The following is a 21,431-nucleotide window of genomic DNA, read 5'->3' as shown; positions in this document are numbered from 1 at the left end:
GTGTGTGTGTGTTAAAACCCTGTGTGTGTGCGTTAGACACTGTTAAAACCCTGGGATACAGAGACACTGTTAAAACCCTTCGGATACAGAGACACTGTTAAAACCCTGGGATACAGAGACACGGTTAAAACCCTCGGCTACAGAGACACAATAAAAAACAAGCACAACTAGACAATAATTTAGCTCCAGTCGTCTTGTCCCGGTGTCCTCGCACAGCCTCCAGGCAGCCCAGCACGCAATGTTCTGAACAAACGTCAGCTGCTTCCTGCTTCCTGTCCAATCACAGGTTCTCCACTGTGAAGATCATATGTGACGCAGCCCACATGGTAAATAATGTGGAAGCGAAGTGGCCTGGGTCTGTGTATGACTCACGAATGTTTCGTGAGTCTACACTGAGTGCCAGATTTGCCCATGGTGAGTTTATATATATAGTTTATATATCCAGTATATAGTTGTATCCTATGATCAATATTTTGTTTCCTCCTATTACAACTGAAACAATGAAGTGTATCTTGTATAATCATAGGAGAGTTTGATGGTTATTTACTCGGAGACAGAGGGTACCCCTGCCAGCGCTATCTGCTGACCCCTTACCCTGACCCTGACCCTTGCCCACAGCAACACTACAACTTGGCTCACTGCAGGACCCGAGCCAGAGTGGAGATGACCATCGGCATACTCAAGGCCCGGTTCCAGTGCCTTCGTAGGCTCAGGGTCACCCTGGAAAGGGCTTGTGACATTATAGTGGCATGTTTGGTTCTCCACAACATTGCCACTATTAGAGGAGAACAATGTCCTACTCTTTCCCCCAATGATCCAGATAATAATCCTGACCCCCCTGCTGATGCACAAGATGAAAGAGCTGTTAGAGACATGATATGCTTCAATCATTTCTAACTGACTCTGCCTTTTTTCTGTTGGCTATAATGGAGGTCAAATTTTAAGATAACCAGAAAACACAAATTTGGAGACTTGTATGTATAAAAGGCATTTAGGTGTTGCTTTCATATAGACAATTTTAAATACTGGCAGTGTTGGGATTTCTCTTTGTTTAGCAGATTTCCCTAATTACTTAAATATATCTATCACATGTTGAATTCAGCCACTAAATGCTGTTTAATGAGGGCAGGCTAAACAACATCACAATTGCTTGTACTTAAATTATACCTTATCTGTTTGAACTACATTTTTATATTTCATTTTTAGTTGCAGCCAAGTCCGTTTGGGGCCTGTTGGGTTGCACCTGTGCGCACAAACACACATATGGAATATAATTGTTGAATAAGTGGAACATTCAAGAGAAAACATTTTATTTTTCTCAAATACTCTGACTCGGTCAGCTATTTTTTTCCACGCGAGCTCCCGCTTTTTGGCTGCTGCCATAGTATTGCTTTTTAGTAAAAAGATATGCTCGCTTTCTGCATATGCAGTCATTAAGATTTGCAACTCCGCTGGGGAGAAGTAGGAGGATCGAGGCTTGTTAGTACTTGTTGCCATGGTGAATCATGTTATCTGTGTTCCATTGATGAGGGCTTTTTATATCCTCATGCACGAGCTTCACTCAGAGTTACCTTGACTCAGAGTTGATTGAACTAAGCGTTATCACCTGTTCTGAAACCGAAAATTCAGAGTTTTACAGCTCAGAGTTGGTCAACCTAGAGTTAAGGTTTTAACTTAGAGTTTGTTGAACCTGCTTTCTGAAACGGGCCCCAGGTGTGATACGTATGAGCCGAGATATAAAGCTGCGTCAACACGGCAGACAACTCACTTTGCGCATATTTTGCGCATATATTGTTCATATTTAGTTCTTGTCATATTTTCATGATATGGCCAATATCTCAATATGGCCATATCAAATGAATGTGTGAAAAAATTATGTTTTGAATCATGGAGAAAGGTTTTATAGTCACCAAAATGCTTCAGTAATGTTTCCAGTGTCACAGAAGTGAGTAAATGCATTTGGCACAATTTGGCCATTTGGAGACATTTTGGAGAGGTTTGTGCCGCCAGTGACCAAACACCATAAAAACTCCATTAACTCCCAAAGGTTTAGGCCTAGAACTCCAACATTTCTTCCAGGTGTAGTTGGCATGATGTAGAAGGTATTTGGCATATTGCCATATGCCTTACATAAAGCAAATTATTATGTCATTATGTTACATTATGACCTATTATTTTCGAAGACAAAAAAATTGCTTTAGAGCCATGTCTGAACTGATGTCATTTAGGTTGTGTGTATGATACATGCCAAATAATACATATCTACAGAAACTAGAGCTTGTCAGCTTTCAAATGAAGTATCATACATCCATCTAGGACTTAGGGTTACTGTGTTATAAGCTTTTCCATTTGGGTATGTGTATAGGCGAAAAAAAAACAAAATACTGCCGGCACAGAACAGGTTAAATGCTTCGGTCCAAACAATACAGCGTCTTTTTATGCCAAGAAGTTGACCTCAGAACGAGGAAAAGAAAGAACAGTAAAAGAGAGAGCAGTGAAACACATTTCTTTAAACCCCATTAGGATTAAATGATCACATAATGGCACAATTATCTATCATTTTTGTAAACCCTTGATTTCATCGATGCTCAACTAATACTATTAGTTGTGTATCTATACCAAGTAATCTTTTGATTTTGTATTTATACAATTGTATTCAACTCTAAAGTTTGATCCTGGCTGTTTCAGCCCGTCTCACGTCACGGCTGCAGCGAGGGGGCGGGGTCCACTCAGAGACTGGGCGTGGTCTCTGCTCCCTCTCTTTTATTCGCTGCAACAAGTTCACCAGAAGTCTGCATATCCGCGTCGGTCTATTGTGTCTGCTCTCCGTCCTTCAATCCTCCTCCAGCGACATGTTCCTGCAGCGGGCCGCCCGACGCTACTTGTCCGACGGGAGGTCCTCCCTGTCGGCGCTGTCCGCCCTCACGTCAAGGTCGGTCCGGAGACGCTTCTAAAAGGTTCTTCTTTAAAAGACGCACGTTTTGAAGTCCACTCCACTGCACACACACACACACACACACACACACACACACACACACACACACACACACACACACACACACAGCACACAGCACGTCATCCGAGTGTATCCGGACGTTGTGATCGTATGGATTATGAGGGTCTTCTGTTGTCTACTATGAAGTTAAGGTCCGAGGAGGGGAGGTTCACCTTTGACCCACTAAGCCCGTTTTCCAAAGGACGCGTCAGTGCTCGGGTCGCTCTTTGCCCCCTGGAGCGATGACACTCTAAACATTCACCTGTAGATCGCAGAACATGCTTGCGTTTCATATTGCACGTTTTTACCGCGGAACAACGAAACGACCCTTTCAGTGTCGATGTTGTTGACAGTGAGCGTTGCCAGATTGGGCCAGATTTCCCTCCCAATCTGGCAACCCTCGCTGCAGCGTGTTGACATTTGTTTTGAATACCTCGCCGTGACGTCATGTGTGCTCTCCCCGGTCCGTCAGACGGCGTCAGCACGGCCACGCGCACCCCTCCGGTGAGCCGGCGGCGCCCTTCCGGCCCGAGACGTCGAGCGCCAAGACACTGATGGACGTCGGGACGCGACGCATCTTCAGCGAGGACCACGATCTCTTCAGGGAGAGCGCACGCCGCTTCTTCCAGGAGGAAGTGGTCCCTCACCACAGCGAGTATGTACTGTCTAGCCCAGGGGTCACCAACCATTTTGAACCTGAGAGCTACTTCATGGGTACTGAGTCATACGAAGGGCACCCAGTTTGATATACTCTTGTGAAATAACATTTGCTCAGTTTGCCTTTAGTTATATATGATGATTAATGGTACTCATCTATGTGAAGACACTGATCATGTTAATGATTTCTCACAATAATTATCAACAATGACTTAAGAAAGGTGGGGAAGAGTTGTTCAAGAAGGAGTTGTGCTATTTTTTAGAACAGGCCTGCGGGCGCCCTGGTCTAACCCCTACCTGCTCCTTAATGACCTCTCTGTACTGTCTAACCCCTACCTGCTCCTTAATGACCTGTCTCTGTACTGTCTAACCCCTACCTGCTCCTTAATGACCTCTCTGTACTGTCTAACCCCTACCTGCTCCTTAATGACCTCTCTGTACTGTCTAACCCCTACCTGCTCCTTAACGACCTGTCTCTGTACTGTCTAACCCCTACCTGCTCCTTAATGACCTGTCTCTGTACTGTCTAACCCCTACCTGCTCCTTAATGACCTGTCTCTGTACTGTCTAACCCCTACCTGCTCCTTAATGACCTGTCTCTGTACTGTCCAACCCCTACCTGCTCCTTAATGTCCTGTCTCTGTACTGTCTAACCCCTACCTGCTCCTTAATGACCTGTCTCTGTACTGTCTAACCCCTACCTGCTCCTCAATGACCTGTCTCTGTACTGTCTAACCCCTACCTGCTCCTTAATGACTTGTCTCTGTACTGTCTAACCCCTACCTGCTCCTTAATGACCTGTCTCTGTACTGTCTAACCCCTACCTGCTCCTTAATGACCTGTCTCTGTACTGTCTAACCCCTACCTGCTCCTTAATGACCTGTCTCTGTACTGTCTAACCCCTACCTGCTCCTTAATGACCTGTCTCTGGACTGTCTAACCCCTACCTGCTCCTTAATGACCTGTCTGGACTGTCTCACCTCTACCTGCTCCTTAATGACCTCTCTGTACTGTCTAACCCCTACCTGCTCCTTAATGACCTGTCTCTGTACTGTCTAACCCCTACCTGCTCCTTAATGACCTGTCTCTGTACTGTCTAACCCCTACATGGCTGTGGACTGTCTAACCCCTACCTGTCTCTGTACTGTCTAACCCCTACCTGGCTGTGGACTGTCTAACCCCTACCTGTCTGTGGACTGTCTAACCCCTACCTGTCTCTGTACTGTCTAACCCCTACCTGGCTGTGGACTGTCTAACCCCTACCTGTCTGTGGACTGTCTAACCCCTACCTGTCTGTGGACTGTCTAACCCCTACCTGTCTCTGTACTGTCTAACCCCTACCTGTCTCTGTACTGTCTAACCCCTACCTGTCTGTGGACTGTCTAACCCCTACCTGTCTGTGGACTGTCTAACCCCTACCTGTCTCTGTACTGTCTAACCCCTACCTGTCTCTGTACTGTCTAACCCCTACCTGTCTCTGTACTGTCTAACCCCTACCTGTCTCTGTACTGTCTATCCCCTACCTGTCTGTGGACTGTCTAACCCCTACCTGTCTGTGGACTGTCTAACCCCTACCTGTATGTGGACTGTCTAACCCCTACCTGTCTCTGTACTGTCTATCCCCTACCTGGCTGTGGACTGTCTAACCCCAGATGGGAGAAGGCGGGCCAGGTGAGCAGGGAGCTGTGGGTGAAGGCCGGGGAGCAAGGGCTTCTGGGAGTTATGACCCCGGAGGAGCAGGGGGGGATCGGAGGAGACCTCCTCTCTGCGGCCGTCGTCTGGGAGGAGCAGTGAGTAGTATACTATACTACACTACACTATGACAATACTACAGTACTACTACACTACTACACTACACTACGACAATACTACAGTACTCCAATACTACTATACTATAGACCTCCTCTCTGCGGCCGTCGTCTGGGAGGAGCAGTGAGTAGTATACTATACTACACTACACTATGACAATACTACAGTACTACTACACTATGACAATACTACAGTACTACTACACTACTATACTACACTACGACAATACTACAGTACTCCAATACTACTATACTATAGACCTCCTCTCTGCTGCCGTCGTCTGGGAGGAGCAGTGAGTAGTATACTATACTACACTACACTATGACAATACTACACTACACTATCACAGTACTGCAGTACTACTAATATTATACTATCACAGTACTATAGTACTGCTTATACGATACTATATCATACTATAACAGTACTACTCTACTACTAATACTATTCCACAATACACTTTACTACACAACCCTGTTGTGTCCACGGTGTGTTACAGGATGTACTGTAACTACTATACCACCTGGTGTTACAGGATGTACTGTTACTACTATACCACCTGGTGTGTTACAGGATGTACTGTAACTACTATACTACCTGGTGTGTTACAGGATGTACTGTAACTACTATACCACCTGGTGTGTTACAGGATGTACTGTAACTACTATACCACCTGGTGTGTTACAGGATGTACTGTAACTACTATACCACCTGGTGTTACAGGATGTACTGTAACTACTATACCACCTGGTGTTACAGGATGTACTGTAACTACTATACCACCCGGTGTGTTACAGGATGTACTGTAACTACTATACCACCTGGTGTGTTACAGGATGTACTGTAACTACTATACCACCTGGTGTGTTACAGGATGTACTGTAACTACTATACCACCTGGTGTTACAGGATGTACTGTAACTACTATACCACCTGGTGTCTTACAGGATGTACTGTAACTACTATACCACCCGGTGTGTTACAGGATGTACTGTAACTACTATACCACCTGGTGTGTTACAGGTTGTACTGTAACTACTATACCACCTGGTGTTACAGGATGTACTGTAACTACTATACCACCTGGTGTTACAGGATGTACTGTAACTACTATACCACCCGATGTGTTACAGGATGTACTGTAACTACTATACCACCTGGTGTTACAGGATGTACTGTAACTACTATACCACCCGGTGTGTTACAGGATGTACTGTAACTACTATACCACCTTGTGTGTTACAGGATGTACTGTAACTACTATACCACCCGGTGTGTTACAGGATGTACTGTAACTACTATACCACCTGGTGGGTTACAGGATGTACTGTAACTACTATACCACCCGGTGTGTTACAGGATGTACTGTAACTACTATACCACCCGGTGTGTTACAGGATGTACTGTAACTACTATACCACCTGGTGTGTTACAGGATGTACTGTAACTACTATACCACCTGGTGTTACAGGATGTACTGTAACTACTATACCACCTGGTGTGTTACAGGATGTACTGTAACTACTATACCACCTGGTGTTACAGGATGTACTGTAACTACTATACCACCTGGTGTGTTACAGGATGTACTGTAACTACTATACCACCCGGTGTGTTACAGGATGTACTGTAACTACTATACCACCTGGTGTGTTACAGGTTGTACTGTAACTACTATACCACCTGGTGTGTTACAGGATGTACTGTAACTACTATACCACCTGGTGTTACAGGATGTACTGTAACTACTATACCACCTGGTGTTACAGGATGTACTGTAACTACTATACCACCTGGTGTGTTACAGGATGTACTGTAACTACTATACCACCTGGTGTTACAGGATGTACTGTAACTACTATACCACCTGGTGTGTTACAGGATGTACTGTAACTACTATACCACCTGGTGTTACAGGATGTACTGTAACTACTATACCACCTCGTGTGTTACAGGATGTACTGTAACTACTATACCACCTCGTGTGTTACAGGATGTACTGTAACTACTATACCACCTGGTGTTACAGGATGTACTGTAACTACTATACCACCTGGTGTGTTACAGGATGTACTGTAACTACTATACCACCTGGTGTTACAGGATGTACTGTAACTACTATACCACCTGGTGTTACAGGATGTACTGTAACTACTATACCACCTGGTGTTACAGGATGTACTGTAACTACTATACCACCTGGTGTTACAGGATGTACTGTAACTACTATACCACCTGGTGTTACAGGATGTACTGTAACTACTATACCACCTGGTGTTACAGGATGTACTGTAACTACTATACCACCTGGTGTTACAGGATGTACTGTAACTACTATACCACCTGGTGTTACAGGATGTACTGTAACTACTATACCACCTGGTGTTACAGGATGTACTGTAACTACTATACCACCTGGTGTTACAGGATGTACTGTAACTACTATACCACCTGGTGTTACAGGATGTACTGTAACTACTATACCACCTGGTGTTACAGGATGTACTGTAACTACTATACCACCTGGTGTTACAGGATGTACTGTAACTACTATACCACCTTGTGTGTTACAGGATGTACTGTAACTACTATACCACCTGGTGTGTTACAGGATGTACTGTAACTACTATACCACCTGGTGTGTTACAGGATGTACTGTAACTACTATACCACCTGGTGTGTTACAGGATGTACTGTAACTGCACCGGCCCGGGCTTCGCTCTGCACTCGGACATCGTCATGCCCTACATCAGTAACTACGGCAACGCAGAGCAGGTGGAGCGCTTCATCCCCCCTATGGCCGCCGGCAAGTGCATCAGTGCCATCGCCATGACGGAGCCCGGGGCCGGCAGGTGAGGCCCCGCCCCGTCCGCCCGTAACCCCCGGTAACGCCCGGTAACGCCCGGTAACGCCCGGTAACGCCCGGTAACCTAGGACGGAACACCCTTCTGTCGGTTCAGCTTGGCCCAACTAGCTTTCTAACGCAGTCCGTGTTGTAAGTACGAGTCAGCCATGTTTTTTGTTTTCTTCCTTTCCTTTCCGTCCGCCAGCGATCTCCAGGGAGTTCGGACGCATGCCAAGAGGGACGGCTCAGACTGGATCCTGAACGGGAACAAGGTACGGTCGGGTGGTTACCCGGGAAACCGCTATGCTTGGAGCTGAAGCTTCCGGAAAAAAACAACACCATTTTGACACCTGTAGCCTACACTTGCTGGGAGTTAAAAACGATTATCTCAAAGCAGCAATAACATAATAATTACAGGCTATCATTAGCCAGCACCTCCAAACATCTTATGATGGCTAATGCTAGCTTTGAAAATGCTTGCTAACACACTTGCTATCCCCAAACTTGCTAACGGTAGCTGTGGATATGCTTGCTAACACTAGTTTTAAGCATGCCTGCTAACACTTGCTCTGAATATGCTTGTTAACACTAGCTTTGAATGTGCTTTCTAACACTAGCTCTGAATATGTTAGTTTTAACTATGCTTGCTAACACTATCTTTAAAAAAGCCTAACACTCTTTCAATATGCTCGCTAACACTAGCTTTGACTAAACAACTCTCTGTTCCCCTGGAGGTGTTCATCACCAACGGGTGGATGTGCGACCTGGTCGTCGTGGTGACGGTGACGGACCGCGAGGCCAAGACGGCGGCCCACGGCATCAGCCTCTTCCTGGTGGAAGACGGCATGAAGGGTTTCCAGAAGGGGCGCAAGCTGGACAAGATCGGCCTCAAGGCCCAGGTACTCACGCACTACACACCCACTACTCACACACTGCTCACACACTACACACACACTGCTTACACACATAACTCACACACACTACTCACCCACTACTCGCGCACTACTCGCACACAAAACTCCCACCCGCTACACACACACACACACACACACACCACTCATACACTACCCACACACTGCTCACACACTACACACACTACCCCCCCACACACACACACACACACTACTCACACACATAACACACACACTGCTCACACACTGCTCACACACTGCTCACACACAAAACTCACACACACCACTCACACACTACCCACACACTTCTTCTGAAGGCCCAGGTACTCGCACACTATACACACCCTACTCACACACTACACACACACACTCACACACTACTCACACACTACACACACACACACACACACACACACTACTCACACACTACTCACACACTTCTTCTGAAGGCCCAGGTACTCGCACACTATACACACCCTACTCACACACTCACACACTACTCACACACTACACTCACACACACTCACACACTACACACACTCACACACTACACACACACACACACTACTCACACACTCCTTCTGAAGGACCAGGTAATCACACACTACACACACACTTCCCACACACTACACACACACTACACACACACTTCCCACACACTACTCGCACACTACACACACACACACACACACACACTACTCACACACTCCTTCTGAAGGCCCAGGTAATCACACACTACACACACACTTCCCACACACTTCCCACACACTACACACACACTTCCCACACACTACACACACACTACACACAGGCCCAGGTAATCAAACAATCCTTCTGGCGGGTCCATAACACGGCGGGCCCCCCCCCCCCCCCCAGGACACGGCGGAGCTGTTCTTCGAGGACGTGAGGCTGCCGGCCAGCGCCCTGCTGGGGGAGCTGAACAAGGGCTTCTACTACCTGATGAACGAGCTGCCGCAGGTACGCCAGCCCCGCGGGGGGTGTTACTGTCAGTGGGGGAGGCTGTTCTCTGGGAGGCTGTTCTCTGGGAGGCTGTTCTCTGGGAGGCTGTTCTCCGGGAGGCTGTTCTCTGGGAGGCTGTTCTCTGGGAGGCTGTTCTCTGGGAGGCTGTTCTCTGGGAGGCTGTTCTCTGGGAGGCTGTTCTCTGTGCGTCCGTGGTGTCTGAGTCTGTCATGTCTGTGAGTCTGTCGTGTGCGAGTCTGTCGTGTGTAACGTGAGCCTATTCTGTGCGGGTGTCTCTTGTCCGTACCGCCGTCGGTGTGTCTGATGCTGGCCCTCCTGCCGTGCTCTGTCTCCAGGAGCGCCTGCTGATCGCAGACATGGCCATCGCCAGCTGTGAGTTCATGTTTGAGGAGACCAGGAACTACGTGATGCAGAGGAAGGCCTTCGGGAAGACCATCGCCCACCTGCAGGTCTGAGGAGGGCCCAACCGTGACTCACTTACGTCAGGATGGGGGGGTCAGGGGTGTGAATCCCAGCTGCACGGGACTCGTTCTCATTCTGCCTGAGGTTAAGTAGCTATAGCCGTAGCTTCCTCGATCTAGTAGAGGTAAAATGTCATTTAACTTAACTGTAGTTCCAGCTCCCGTAGGCAAGGCAACTTTATTTATATAGCACTTTTCATACACAAGGCAGACTCAAAGTGCTTCACATATAAACATTGGAAAATGAAATAATAAAAGAAAACGTATGCAAAGAAATGGGTAAAATAGAAAGTTAAAAAGGCATTTTAGTATTAAAATAGAAAATAAAGGCAAAGTTAAAAAAGCTTTGTAGAAAGTGCAATGTATTTAAGATTTAGCAGAAAGCTAAAGCAAACATAAAAGTATAACTGTAGTTCCAGCTCCCACCACTTGGGGTAATTTAACTGTAGGTCCGGCTCCCACCACTAGGGGGTGCTGAAGGGAGAAGGTACTCAGTGCAGGTTTAACCGGGCGTTGCGCAGCAGGCTGAGGCTGTTGTTGTGTTGTGCGTCTCAAGACGGTGCAGCACAAGCTGGCGGAGATGAAGACGGAGATCTGCGTGGGCCGGGCCTTCCTGGACAGCTGCCTGCAGCTCCACGGCGAGAAGAGGCTGGACTCCTCCACCGCCTCCATGGCCAAGTGCTGGTGAAGAACCTCCTCCTCCTTCTTCTTCTTCTTCTTCTTCTTCTTCTTCTTCTTCTTCTTCTTCTTCTTCTTCTTCTTCTTCTTCTTCTTCTTCTTCTTCTTCTTCTTCTTCTTCTTCTTCTTCTTCTTCTTCTTCTTCTTCTTCTTCTTCTTCTTCTTCTTCTTCTTCTTCTTCTTCTTCTTCTTCTTCTTCTTCTTCTTCTTCTTCTTCTTCTTCTTCTTCTTCTTCTTCTTCTTCTTCTTCTTCTTCTTCTTCTTCTTCACCAGGAATAAGGTTGGGGTAATAATTGTGTGTGTGTGTTCCGCAGGGCGTCTGACCTCCAGAACAAGGTCGCCACCCAGTGTGTGCAGATGCACGGAGGCTGGGGGTACATGATGGAGTACCCCATCGCCAAGTGAGTGGTCTCTCTCTGTCTCTCTCTCTCTCGGGACCATAAGTAGCCCTTCTGTGTGACTAGGTGTAGAGTACCCTGGTATATAAAGCTACTGACCCCCCAGTGTCCCCCCCCCCCCCACCAGGGCCTTCGTGGACTCCCGGGTGCAGCCCATCTACGGGGGCACCAACGAGATCATGAAGGAGCTGATCGCCCGCACCATCGTCAGCACCAAGTGAGGAAGACCAAGGGGCTCTTCCTCAGGGTGGTCTTCAGACGGGTGCTCCTCTTCCTCATGGTGGTCATCTGACGGGTGCCCCTCTTCCTCAGGGTGGGGGTCCCCAGACTGGGGGGGGCCGTTTGCTCTGTTAGGTCCACTTTTAGATGCGTGCACGTGTAAAGATTCTGGGCTGTAGTAAGTACTGGAGCGATGTGGAGAGATAAGGTGTGTGTGTGTGTGTGTGTGTGTGTGTGTGTGTGTGTGTGTGTGTGTGTGTGTGTGTGTGTGTGTGTGTGTGTGTGTGTGTGTGTGTGTGTGTGTGTGTGTGTAAACAAAAGTGAATCAAATCGAAGAGCGAGTGCACCAAGGTACAATCTGATTTTTTGGCCCCAGGGTCGTTGCCGTTGGTTACCAAGAACTCAAAGCCAGCTGGCCCCGTGGGTGGAGCCAACAGACAGGGGGTAACCTTATATGATCTAATGTAGAAATTAAACTTGATTGCCGGGGTGTAATTCTACCAAGTGTCCTTAGAACACTCATTGCAGTTCAAATCCATTCAGATTCACACAATCATGATGCCAATGAATGAATGATTATGAATGTTTAACCGCCACATTGAGTTCAAATCATTATCTCAGTCTTTTAATTACGTAGACTGGTTTGCGTTTGTTGTTACTACTTTCTAAGCACTTATGACGGCAGTTTATCGCCTGACATTATCAAATGCCCTCGCGTCAACGGAGCACTAAAACAAAGAGCCAATTTAATAAATGTTAACAAATCACATTAGCTTATGTGACGTTTCAACTTTAAAATGTATTGTCTACTGTGAGAACTTGATAATTTGTCCAATTAAAAAAAAACACACTGGTTGGTACACACTTTGTTTTTCTGTCAATTTCACTTTCTGTCGCTTTCCATAAATATATTTCCCATAATGGTCCATTTTAACTAGCAGGGATTAGGGGTTGTGGCGTCTCTCCGCCACTGGGGGAAGGCGGCGTCTCTCCTCTGGGGCGGTGGCGTCTCTCCGCCACTAGGGGGCGGTGTCGTCACGGACTAGATCCCTTTACTTTACTCTGGCAGGTGTCACCTTTGCTGAGACACTTTTTGATTCCTTATTGACTGAACCAGACTGAACCAGTTTTTCAGTTAAAAACGGTTCGGTTTCTATTAGATCCATCTTATCTTATTTTAAAGGCTTTATATTCCCACTGGGTTTCCCTGAGTGAGGGGAAGTTCATTATGGGGTTTCCAAAATGTCCATAGTTCCGTGCAATAAAAGGTAAATATTAACCCTAGCCGACCAATCAGGAACGATGCATCTGTCCAGCACATCCGTGCGGTTCCTCCGGGTGGCCACGGAGCAGCAGGTGGCCCCCGGGCCGACGGTAATTTAACGGCGCGTGTCGTAAAAACCGGGTGTTCCCTCGTGCAGGTCGCGCTCATCTGCCGGTTGTCCGGGCGTGTGTGTGTGTGTGTGTGTGTGTGTGTGGGGGGGGGGGTAGAAAGGGCGTTCTTTCCCAGCAGATTCTCTCTCTCTCCCCTCGTCCCCCCCTCGTCCCGTCCCCCCCTCTTCTCAGCACTCATCAGCAACAGAGAGCCACACCCAGGTGGCGGTGTGTCTCTCCGCTGCGCGCCGCTCAGCAGCAGCCAGCGGCGGGCTGCACCGAGCTGCATAATGTACGGAAACACATGAGGATCATAACCATACACCTGCCTGCGTGTGTGTGTGTGTGTGTGTGTGTGGGGGGGGGGATTATTGTAGTCTTTATGTGTGCGTGTATGTGTTTGTGCGTGCTGTAAATATTGTAGTCTGTGTGTGTGTTTGTGTGTGTGTTATAAATATTGTTGTGTGTTTATGTGTGCGTGTTGTAAATATTGGTGTGTGTGTATCGCTGCATGTGTTGGTTGTGCCCAGCAGAACGTATATTTCATATATATCCGTATGCATTATTATATTTGTCTACCGTAGTAGACACTCCCTCCAGCGTCCCTCCACCGCCACCAATCCCAACCTCGCTGCGCCTCTACATCCGGCGCTACGGTACCGACCCGCGGGGAGGGCGGGGCCAGTAGAGCCTCTGTGTCGCCTCCCGAGCGCCCCTCACACGCGCACGGATACCAGCACGGATCTGCAGCAGCAGGTAGGAGCGGTGCTCACGTTAAACCCCCGGTTGCGGGATGTCTTGGCGCGTTTAGTCACCATGCCTCTCCCGGTTTACTTGCACTGCAAAGTTGTTGAATTATTGTGTGTGTGTGTGTGCGTGTGCGTGTCATGGGGACCGGTGTGATCAGTCCCGAGCGGCTCGTGCGCGTGTGTGTCTGTGATGAGCAGTGATGTGGTCGGACCTGCAGACCGCATCACTCCGTATATATTATACAGAAGTCGGTTATTCTTCAGATTGTCTTTATTTTAAACAAACCGTCGCTCAGCAACCTCCTCTGATCATGAATATATTTATTTTATTTTAATCACATCCTGCGCATGAATACTGTGCTCACTGGTAAAAGACAGTGTGCGTGTGCGTGCGTGCGTTCAAGCGCGTGCGTGTGTTCGCGCGCGCGTGTAGCCGGTGTCTTTGTTCAGCTCCAAGCCAGGGAGCGACTCTGCTGAATCGCGCGACGCATAGCGCAGACTCAGACCCCCCAGACCGCCTCAGACACCCCCACGTCCCCCAGACCCCTCCGACCCCCCCAGACTGACCTCCCCAGCAGCCTCTCCATCAGTCAGCTACAGAGCCGCCAGCTCCTCGCCTTTATTTCCCGGGAATATGTCGTGAATCGATCTCGCTGCGCGCGCAATAGACACTGCGAGATTCGGTCCTTTCAACGCAAGGTGGGCTGGGCCCGGTTCCGGTGGCGCGTGTTGGGTCTGTGTTTTGGGGGAGTCGTCTTTTTGTCGAAGCAACCTCGTGCGCTGTCACCGCCCCCCCCCCCCCCCCCCCCTTCAGGGGAAACTGCGAGTGGATCCTGCAAGTCATTCATTATTCACTCGTTCATTCATCTTCCTGCGCGCGTGCCTCTCCATCCTTTTATGTCCGCGCGCGGTTGATCACAGCCGCCGGTCACAAACAATCCATCGATATCTCTGTTGAGTGGCTGTTAAGTGTGTGTGTGTGTGTGTGTGTGTGTGTGTGTGTGTGAGAGATATCTGTTGCTTACGCCTCTCTGTGTGAGACCATTCAGACACTCCCACCTCACTTCTGAAGAATCAGGGCATCTTTCCTCTGATTTGCTCGAGGAAATCACCTGGCCTGTCAATCACGGGGGGGGGGGGGGGGGGGGGGGGGGTGGTGGTTGCTGGGCGTTTAGTTTATTATTCTCGCTCCTTTCTGCTCGTTCTCTATACTTAAGTCCGTTACAGATTTGGTGCATGTTATCAGTTACGCATATGGATGCCCGCACACACACACGCACACGCACACACACACAAAAGTGCTTTGAAACGCTACTCGAGGCTAATTGCTACGTGCCTTGCTAGCATTTGTTGCTTCAAGCCGGCAGTGTGTACCCTGCAGGGAGGCTAAACCAGAACATTAGAGTTGATTCTGATTCCGACACACACTGGAGACACACCAGCCAGAGGTGGACACACTACTGGTGTGTTACAGACACACTACTGGTGTGTTGCAGACACAGTGCCTTGTGTGCAGCGTTCACGCTGCACACATCTGTCGACGGATCTTATTGACTTTGACTGTGGCGCTCTCGAAATGCTTTGTGGGTCTGTCCGTTTCTGGCGGCTCCGTGGCCTGCGTCAAAATGTTGACGCAAAAGTTGCTTTCAGGGAGCGACGGATCCGTCGGCCAATCAGTTCCGTTATGCAAATTTACGCAAATACCCTATCCAAGGAAAATCGCCTTTGTGGTACAACCCGTGAAAACACGTGGATACGTCAGAAAGCCCCCATCCGTCGACGGACGGAGGTAGTGTGGACGCGATGTTAGAACCGGTTCGGCCTGGTCGTTAAGAAACACTTCTAACACCCCCACCTTACGGGTAATGTGGAGGAAAAATCTGTCGAACCATCGACCAATCAGGGCTTTGCTGCTCAGTGTCGGAAGCGGAAAATCGGGCGCAACATCGGCTACAAAATCGGGCTATTTGTCGCGTAGCGTGACTCGGCATAAACACTGCTGACCTCTTAGCTTAGTGCGACTGGGCTTTTATCTTAGCGCTGGGGTTAAGTCCTCCTAGCTTAATGCCATTGTGCTCGTAGCTTAGCTCTAATTGCCTTTTAGCTTTGCTTAGCGCTAGGCTATAATTGTCTTCTTAGCCTAGCTGTAGTTTTCTGTTAGCTTAGCGCCAGGCTACTGTGCTCTTAGCTTAGCGCTAGGCTACTGTGCTCTTAGCTTAGCGCTAGGCTACTGTCCTCTTAGCTTAGCGCTAGGCTGGGATCCTCTCAAACAGACCCTGACAGCGCCTGTCACATCGAATCTCACACACATTAACACACACACACACACACACACACACACACACACACACACACACACACACACACACACACACACACACACACTAGTGCCCTCTATGGTGTCCTCAATTGGTTCTGGAACATTCCTGACCCATTGAACATCAATTATCGCATCAATGAAACAACGGTCAAATGTATATGATACATATCATATGTATGTACAACATAGCCTTCACCATTGCTTTTTATTCACATCATATCATTTGTTTATGTATGCAGTGTATGATATCCGTGCGTGTGTTACTCATGTGTAGTATTTGACGTGCGGTTGGTGGGCAGTGTTTTGGGGCGTGGGGTGTCTGATCCGCTCTCGTCTCGTCCTATAATCTCCCGGTCGTCCCCTGGAGGAGGGAGGGTGTTTATGATCCAGAGTCAGCTCAGACTCTGCTGTCTAATCCACAGCACGTGACTGATGAACTCGTTAATCAGCTAATTGATTAACCAGCTCCTGATCGTGTTCGCTGTACACCAGACCTGACGCTGATATCGAGGGCCAGCGGACGTGCTACTCCGTTGTGCAGGTCGACTGTTGCTTTGGTTGTCATGGCAGCAAGTTCGCCGGCGGTAACGCCGTCATCCTAAATCCTTTGAGTCTGGGTCACCGACAGATTTGACGTCCGTGGAGACGGTGTGTGTGTGTGCGTTGACAGTGCGGATCAGGAGGGTGTGTGTGTGTGCGTGTGTGCGTAAACTCCCGCAGTAAGGCCTTGCATCACCCGAGAATCTGTTTTGATGCATCTTTCCGAAGAGGCTCTGTACTGTCCAACCCCTACCTGCTCCTTAATGACCTCTCTCTGTACTGTCTAACCCCTACCTGCCCCTTAATGACCCGTCTCTGTACTGTCTAACACCTACCTGCTCCTTAATGACCTGTCTCTGTACTGTCTAACCCCTACCTGCTCCTTAACGACCTGTCTCTGTACTGTCTAACCCCTACCTGCTCCTTAGTGACCTGTCTCTGTACTGTCTAACCCCTACCTGCTCCTTAACGACCTGTCTCTGTACTGTCTAACCCCTACCTGCTCCTTAACGACCTGTCTCTGTACTGTCTAACCCCTACCTGCTCCTTAATGACCTGTCTCTGTACTGTCTAACCCCTACCTGCTCCTTAATGACCTCTCTGTACTGTCTAACCCCTACCTGCTCCTTAATGACCTGTCTCTGTACTGTCTAACCCCTACCTGCTCCTTAATGACCTGTCTCTGTACTGTCTAACCCCTACCTGCTCCTTAATGACCTGTCTCTGTACTGTCCAACCCCTACCTGCTCCTTAATGACCTGTCTCTCTACTATCTAACCCCTACCTGCTCCTTAATGACCTGTCTCTGTACTGTCTAACCCCTACCTGCTCCTTAACGACCTGTCTCTGTACTGTCTAACCCCTACCTGCTCCTTCATGACCTGTCTCTGTACTGTCTAACCCCTACCTGCTCCTTAATGACCTGTCTCTACTGTCTAACCCCCTACCTGCTCCTTAATGACCTGTCTCTGTACTGTCTAACCCTACCTGCTCCTTAATGACCGGTCTCTCTACTATCTAACCCCTACCTGCTCCTTAATGACCTGTCCTCTGTACTGTCCAACCCCTACCTGCTCCCTAATGACCTGTCTCTGTACTGTCTAACCCCTACCTGCTCCTTAATGACCGGTCTCTCTACTATCTAACCCCTACCTGCTCCTTAATGACCTGTCTCTGTACTGTCTAACCCCTACCTGCTCCTTAATGACCTGTCTCTGTACTGTCTAACCCCTACCTGCTCCTTAATGACCTGTCTCTGTACTGTCCAACCCCTACCTGCTCCTTAATGACCGGGTCTCTCTACTATCTAACCCCTACCTGCTCCTTAATGACCTGTCTCTGTACTGTCCAACCCCTACCTGCTCCTTAATGACCTGTCTCTGTACTGTCCAACCCCTACCTGCTCCTTAATGACCGGTCTCTCTACTATCTAACCCCTACCTGCTCCCTACCATGCATCTGTATCCACTGTCAATCCCTTTGAATGAGGGAGCCTGGTAGATGTCCAACTGGTCCGATGTCCTCCCTGGTTGGTTGAGAGAGTTCTGTCCGAACAGACCCCCCCCCCCCAGAATGTTTATAGTTTCCAGATGTACCGGCTAAGCGCTAAGCGTGTTAGCGGCTAAGCGGTTGCTGTGGTTCTGCGGCGGCCGTTAGCATCTGGTGATGAATGATGCTATTGTTGGCTACCGCGCCGCAGTCGCAGCGGCGTCGGCTCTGGCAGGTGGTTACCGCGGTAACGCTGGGGGGTCGTTGTGTTGATCAGGGAGAGGGGGGGGGACTTGGCGTGTGATGGCATGAAGATAAAATAAGAGTCAGCGGAGGAGGGAGAGAGGGAGAGAGGGAGAGAGAGGGGGGGAGAGAGAGAGAGAGGGGGAGAGAGAGAGAGAGCTCTCACTGAGTTTACTTTGTGTGTGCGCACATAATTGCAACATGTGTGTGCGTTTGAACAGCGTGTGTGTCAGTACACATGTGTGAGTGCAGTGTGCTCCCAGTGTGTGTGGTTACAGTGTGCGTTTGTGCTTGGCATGTGTTTGAGCGTATACAGTGCACTCTCAGTGTGTATGCGTGTGTTTGTCAGTAAGCATGTGTGTGTGTTCATATACAGTGTGTGCGTGCGCGCGTGTGTGTGTGTGTGGGTTCATATACAGTGTGTGTGTGTCTGTGTGTGTGGGTTCATATACAGTGTGTGTGTGTGTGTGTGGGTTCATATACAGTGTGTGTGTTTTTGTGTCCGTGTGTGTGTGTGTGGGTTCGTATACAGTGTGTGTGTGTGTGTGTGTGTGTGTGTGTGTGTGTGTGTGTGTGTGTGTGTGTGTGTGTGTGTGTGTGTGTGTGTGTGTGTGTGTGTGTGTGTGTGTGTGTGTGTGTGTGTGCGTGCGTGTCCCAGTCCTGTCGGACCCGGCCCCCTACAGTCGGCCTCTGTTCCCCCCGGTCCGAGCCCGGGGTCCAGATGGAGGCCTGATGAATGGGGTCCTCAGCTTTTCCCTCTGGCCCCGGGCCCACCGGGGTTCAGAGGGCCCTTCATTCAGAGGGGGACCCCCCCCCCCCTCCGGGCCGGACCCCCACGCCGGGGGACGGTCCTATCAGGAGGGGGGGGGGACCCTGACCCCGGACAGCCAACACCCTAAAACACACCGCCTCCTGTCCCCTGAGTGGACCCAGTCCGTCTCCACCTGTCACTCAGGGGGGGCCGCTGCCAAGTGCATTCCGGGAAATGTTGTGGTCCGTCCCAAGTCGCGGGGTCATAGAGGATGGAGGAACCAGACGTCCACAAGCGGGGGTGTTCTGTTACACCCCCCCGCTCTGTCCTGTTACATCTCCCCCCCCCCCCCCCCCCCCGGCTACAGTATATGAAGCGTTAAGTGCGGCTGTAGAGCCCAAAGGGACGGCTCACTCAAGCCCCCCCCCCCCCCCCACCCCCCCCCCCCCCCCCCCCCCTTCGTGCACGAATTTCGTTCCGCATTTTCGGTGCCTTTGGGCCGACGCTCTCGTCCACAGCGATGCGTTCCCCCCCCCCCCCCCCGACGGCGGGGTCGAGGCCCTCAGGGCGACGGCCAAGCTGGTCGGGAGCGGTCGGCGCGAGGCGTCTCGCTCGGGGGACACCTCGACACTCTGCCAGGAGGAGCCGGGGATCCAACCGGCGACCTCGGGGCGTGCCTCCGTCTGAGAGAGGGGGGGCCCACTGCACCTTTACACCCGGGAGCAGCCATCTTGTTTTTTCACTGCGCTTTCACTTACCCCCCCCCCCCCCCCCCTCCTCCTCCTCTCCTCCTCCTCCACCTCTCCTCCTCCCCCTCCTCCTCCTCCTCCACCTCTCCTCCTCCCCTCCTCTCCTCTCCTCTCTCTCTCCCCCCCTCCTCCTCCTCCACCTCTCCTCCTCCCCTCCTCTCCTCTCCTCTCTCTCCCCCCCTCCTCCTCCTCCCCCTCCCCCTCCCTCCCCCTCCCCCCTCCTCCTCATTACCATATCTAAATCCACCTGACCCGGTGTTGCCCCGGCCCTCCTCTAATGGCCGTTGCCACGGTGATCTTCCAGGGAACAAGGGAAGGGGAGGGGCAGAGGGAGGAGGGGGCGTGGCTTCTGGAAAAACATAGGGGAGGGGCTTGTGCTCCCTCCTCTCTCTTTTCATTGGCTCCTTAGTGAGCCGGACGAGGCTGTCAGTGTCAAATACACACACACACACACACACACACACACACACACACACACACACACACACACACACACACACACACACACACACACACACACCCTCACACACACACACAAACATACGCATACACGCAAACAACGCATACACATACACACATGCATACACATACTGTACACACACACACACACACAGAGGGGACCCCCCCCCCCCAGCATTAGCATGCTAATCCCAGGCCATCTGCTGTGGTGGGAGGAGTCTCAGAGGGGGCGGGGCCTGGGGGTGGCCTCCTCTGGGGGCTCATCACTGCTTAGTGTTACCTCCCAGGAGCCTCACCCCCTATGCACCCTGTCACACCGGCCCCCTGCTGGGGCCCCGGGACCGTACAGACAGAGTGTGAGATCTGTTGAAGGCATGAGGGTCCGTCTTCATGAAGGGTTTAAAGCATGGATTACTAACACACTGGGGGGGGGGGGGGGGGGGGGGGGGGGGGGGGAGAGACTTTATATCATTGGCTTCTAAGCTAACCCTGTGGCATGTTGTCTGCCCCCCCCCCCCCCTCCCCGTCCCAGGTCAATGGATGTCGCTACAATAGGCCTCTCTGTTTCCATGGTAGCCCCCACTGCCGGGGCAGTGCTTCCGGATATCCCATTAATCATTCCGGGTACGGGGGTCCGGAGCGCCACTTAGACCCCCGGTGACCCCAGTGAGACCCCCCAACCCCCCCCCCCATACCCCCCATCGCCCCCGGCGACTCCAGCTGTGATTCACAGGTTAGCTTGCTAGGTAACATGCTAGGTAAGCATGCCAGGTAGGCAGTCTAGGTTTGCATTCTAGGTTAGCA

The 21,431-nt window shown here is 50.1% G+C and overlaps 1 protein-coding gene and 1 long non-coding RNA gene across 3 annotated transcripts in view; one reads left to right on the top strand and one right to left on the bottom strand.

The window, feature by feature from the left end:
- Positions 1-21,431, bottom strand: part of LOC132456516 (uncharacterized) — a 91,980-nt gene that overhangs the window by 5,444 nt on the left and 65,105 nt on the right. The gene's annotated exons all lie outside the window — the stretch shown is intronic.
- acadl (acyl-CoA dehydrogenase long chain) lies at positions 2,766-12,814 on the top strand. 2 transcript variants are annotated; one of them, XR_009525496.1, is made up of 12 exons: positions 2,771-2,932; positions 3,468-3,650; positions 5,305-5,442; positions 8,149-8,313; positions 8,512-8,578; positions 9,041-9,205; positions 10,094-10,195; positions 10,534-10,647; positions 11,216-11,343; positions 11,652-11,738; positions 11,863-12,013; positions 12,047-12,814. XR_009525496.1 is itself a non-coding variant. In XM_060050886.1 (11 exons), exons 1-11 carry the CDS (start codon positions 2,853-2,855, stop codon positions 11,954-11,956), a joined length of 1,323 nt encoding a protein of 440 aa, XP_059906869.1. In that variant the 5' UTR covers positions 2,766-2,852; the 3' UTR covers positions 11,957-12,814. The 2 variants fall into 2 exon arrangements, 1 of the variants encoding a protein (XP_059906869.1); XM_060050886.1 differs by having other exon boundaries at positions 2,766-2,932; positions 11,863-12,814.

Source organism: Gadus macrocephalus, chromosome 4, assembly GCF_031168955.1.
Source record: "Gadus macrocephalus chromosome 4, ASM3116895v1".
NCBI classification, from domain to species: Eukaryota; Metazoa; Chordata; class Actinopteri; order Gadiformes; family Gadidae; genus Gadus; species Gadus macrocephalus.
The sequence above is the reverse complement of the archived record's forward strand: the minus strand, read 5'-3'. Positions and strand labels throughout refer to the sequence as shown.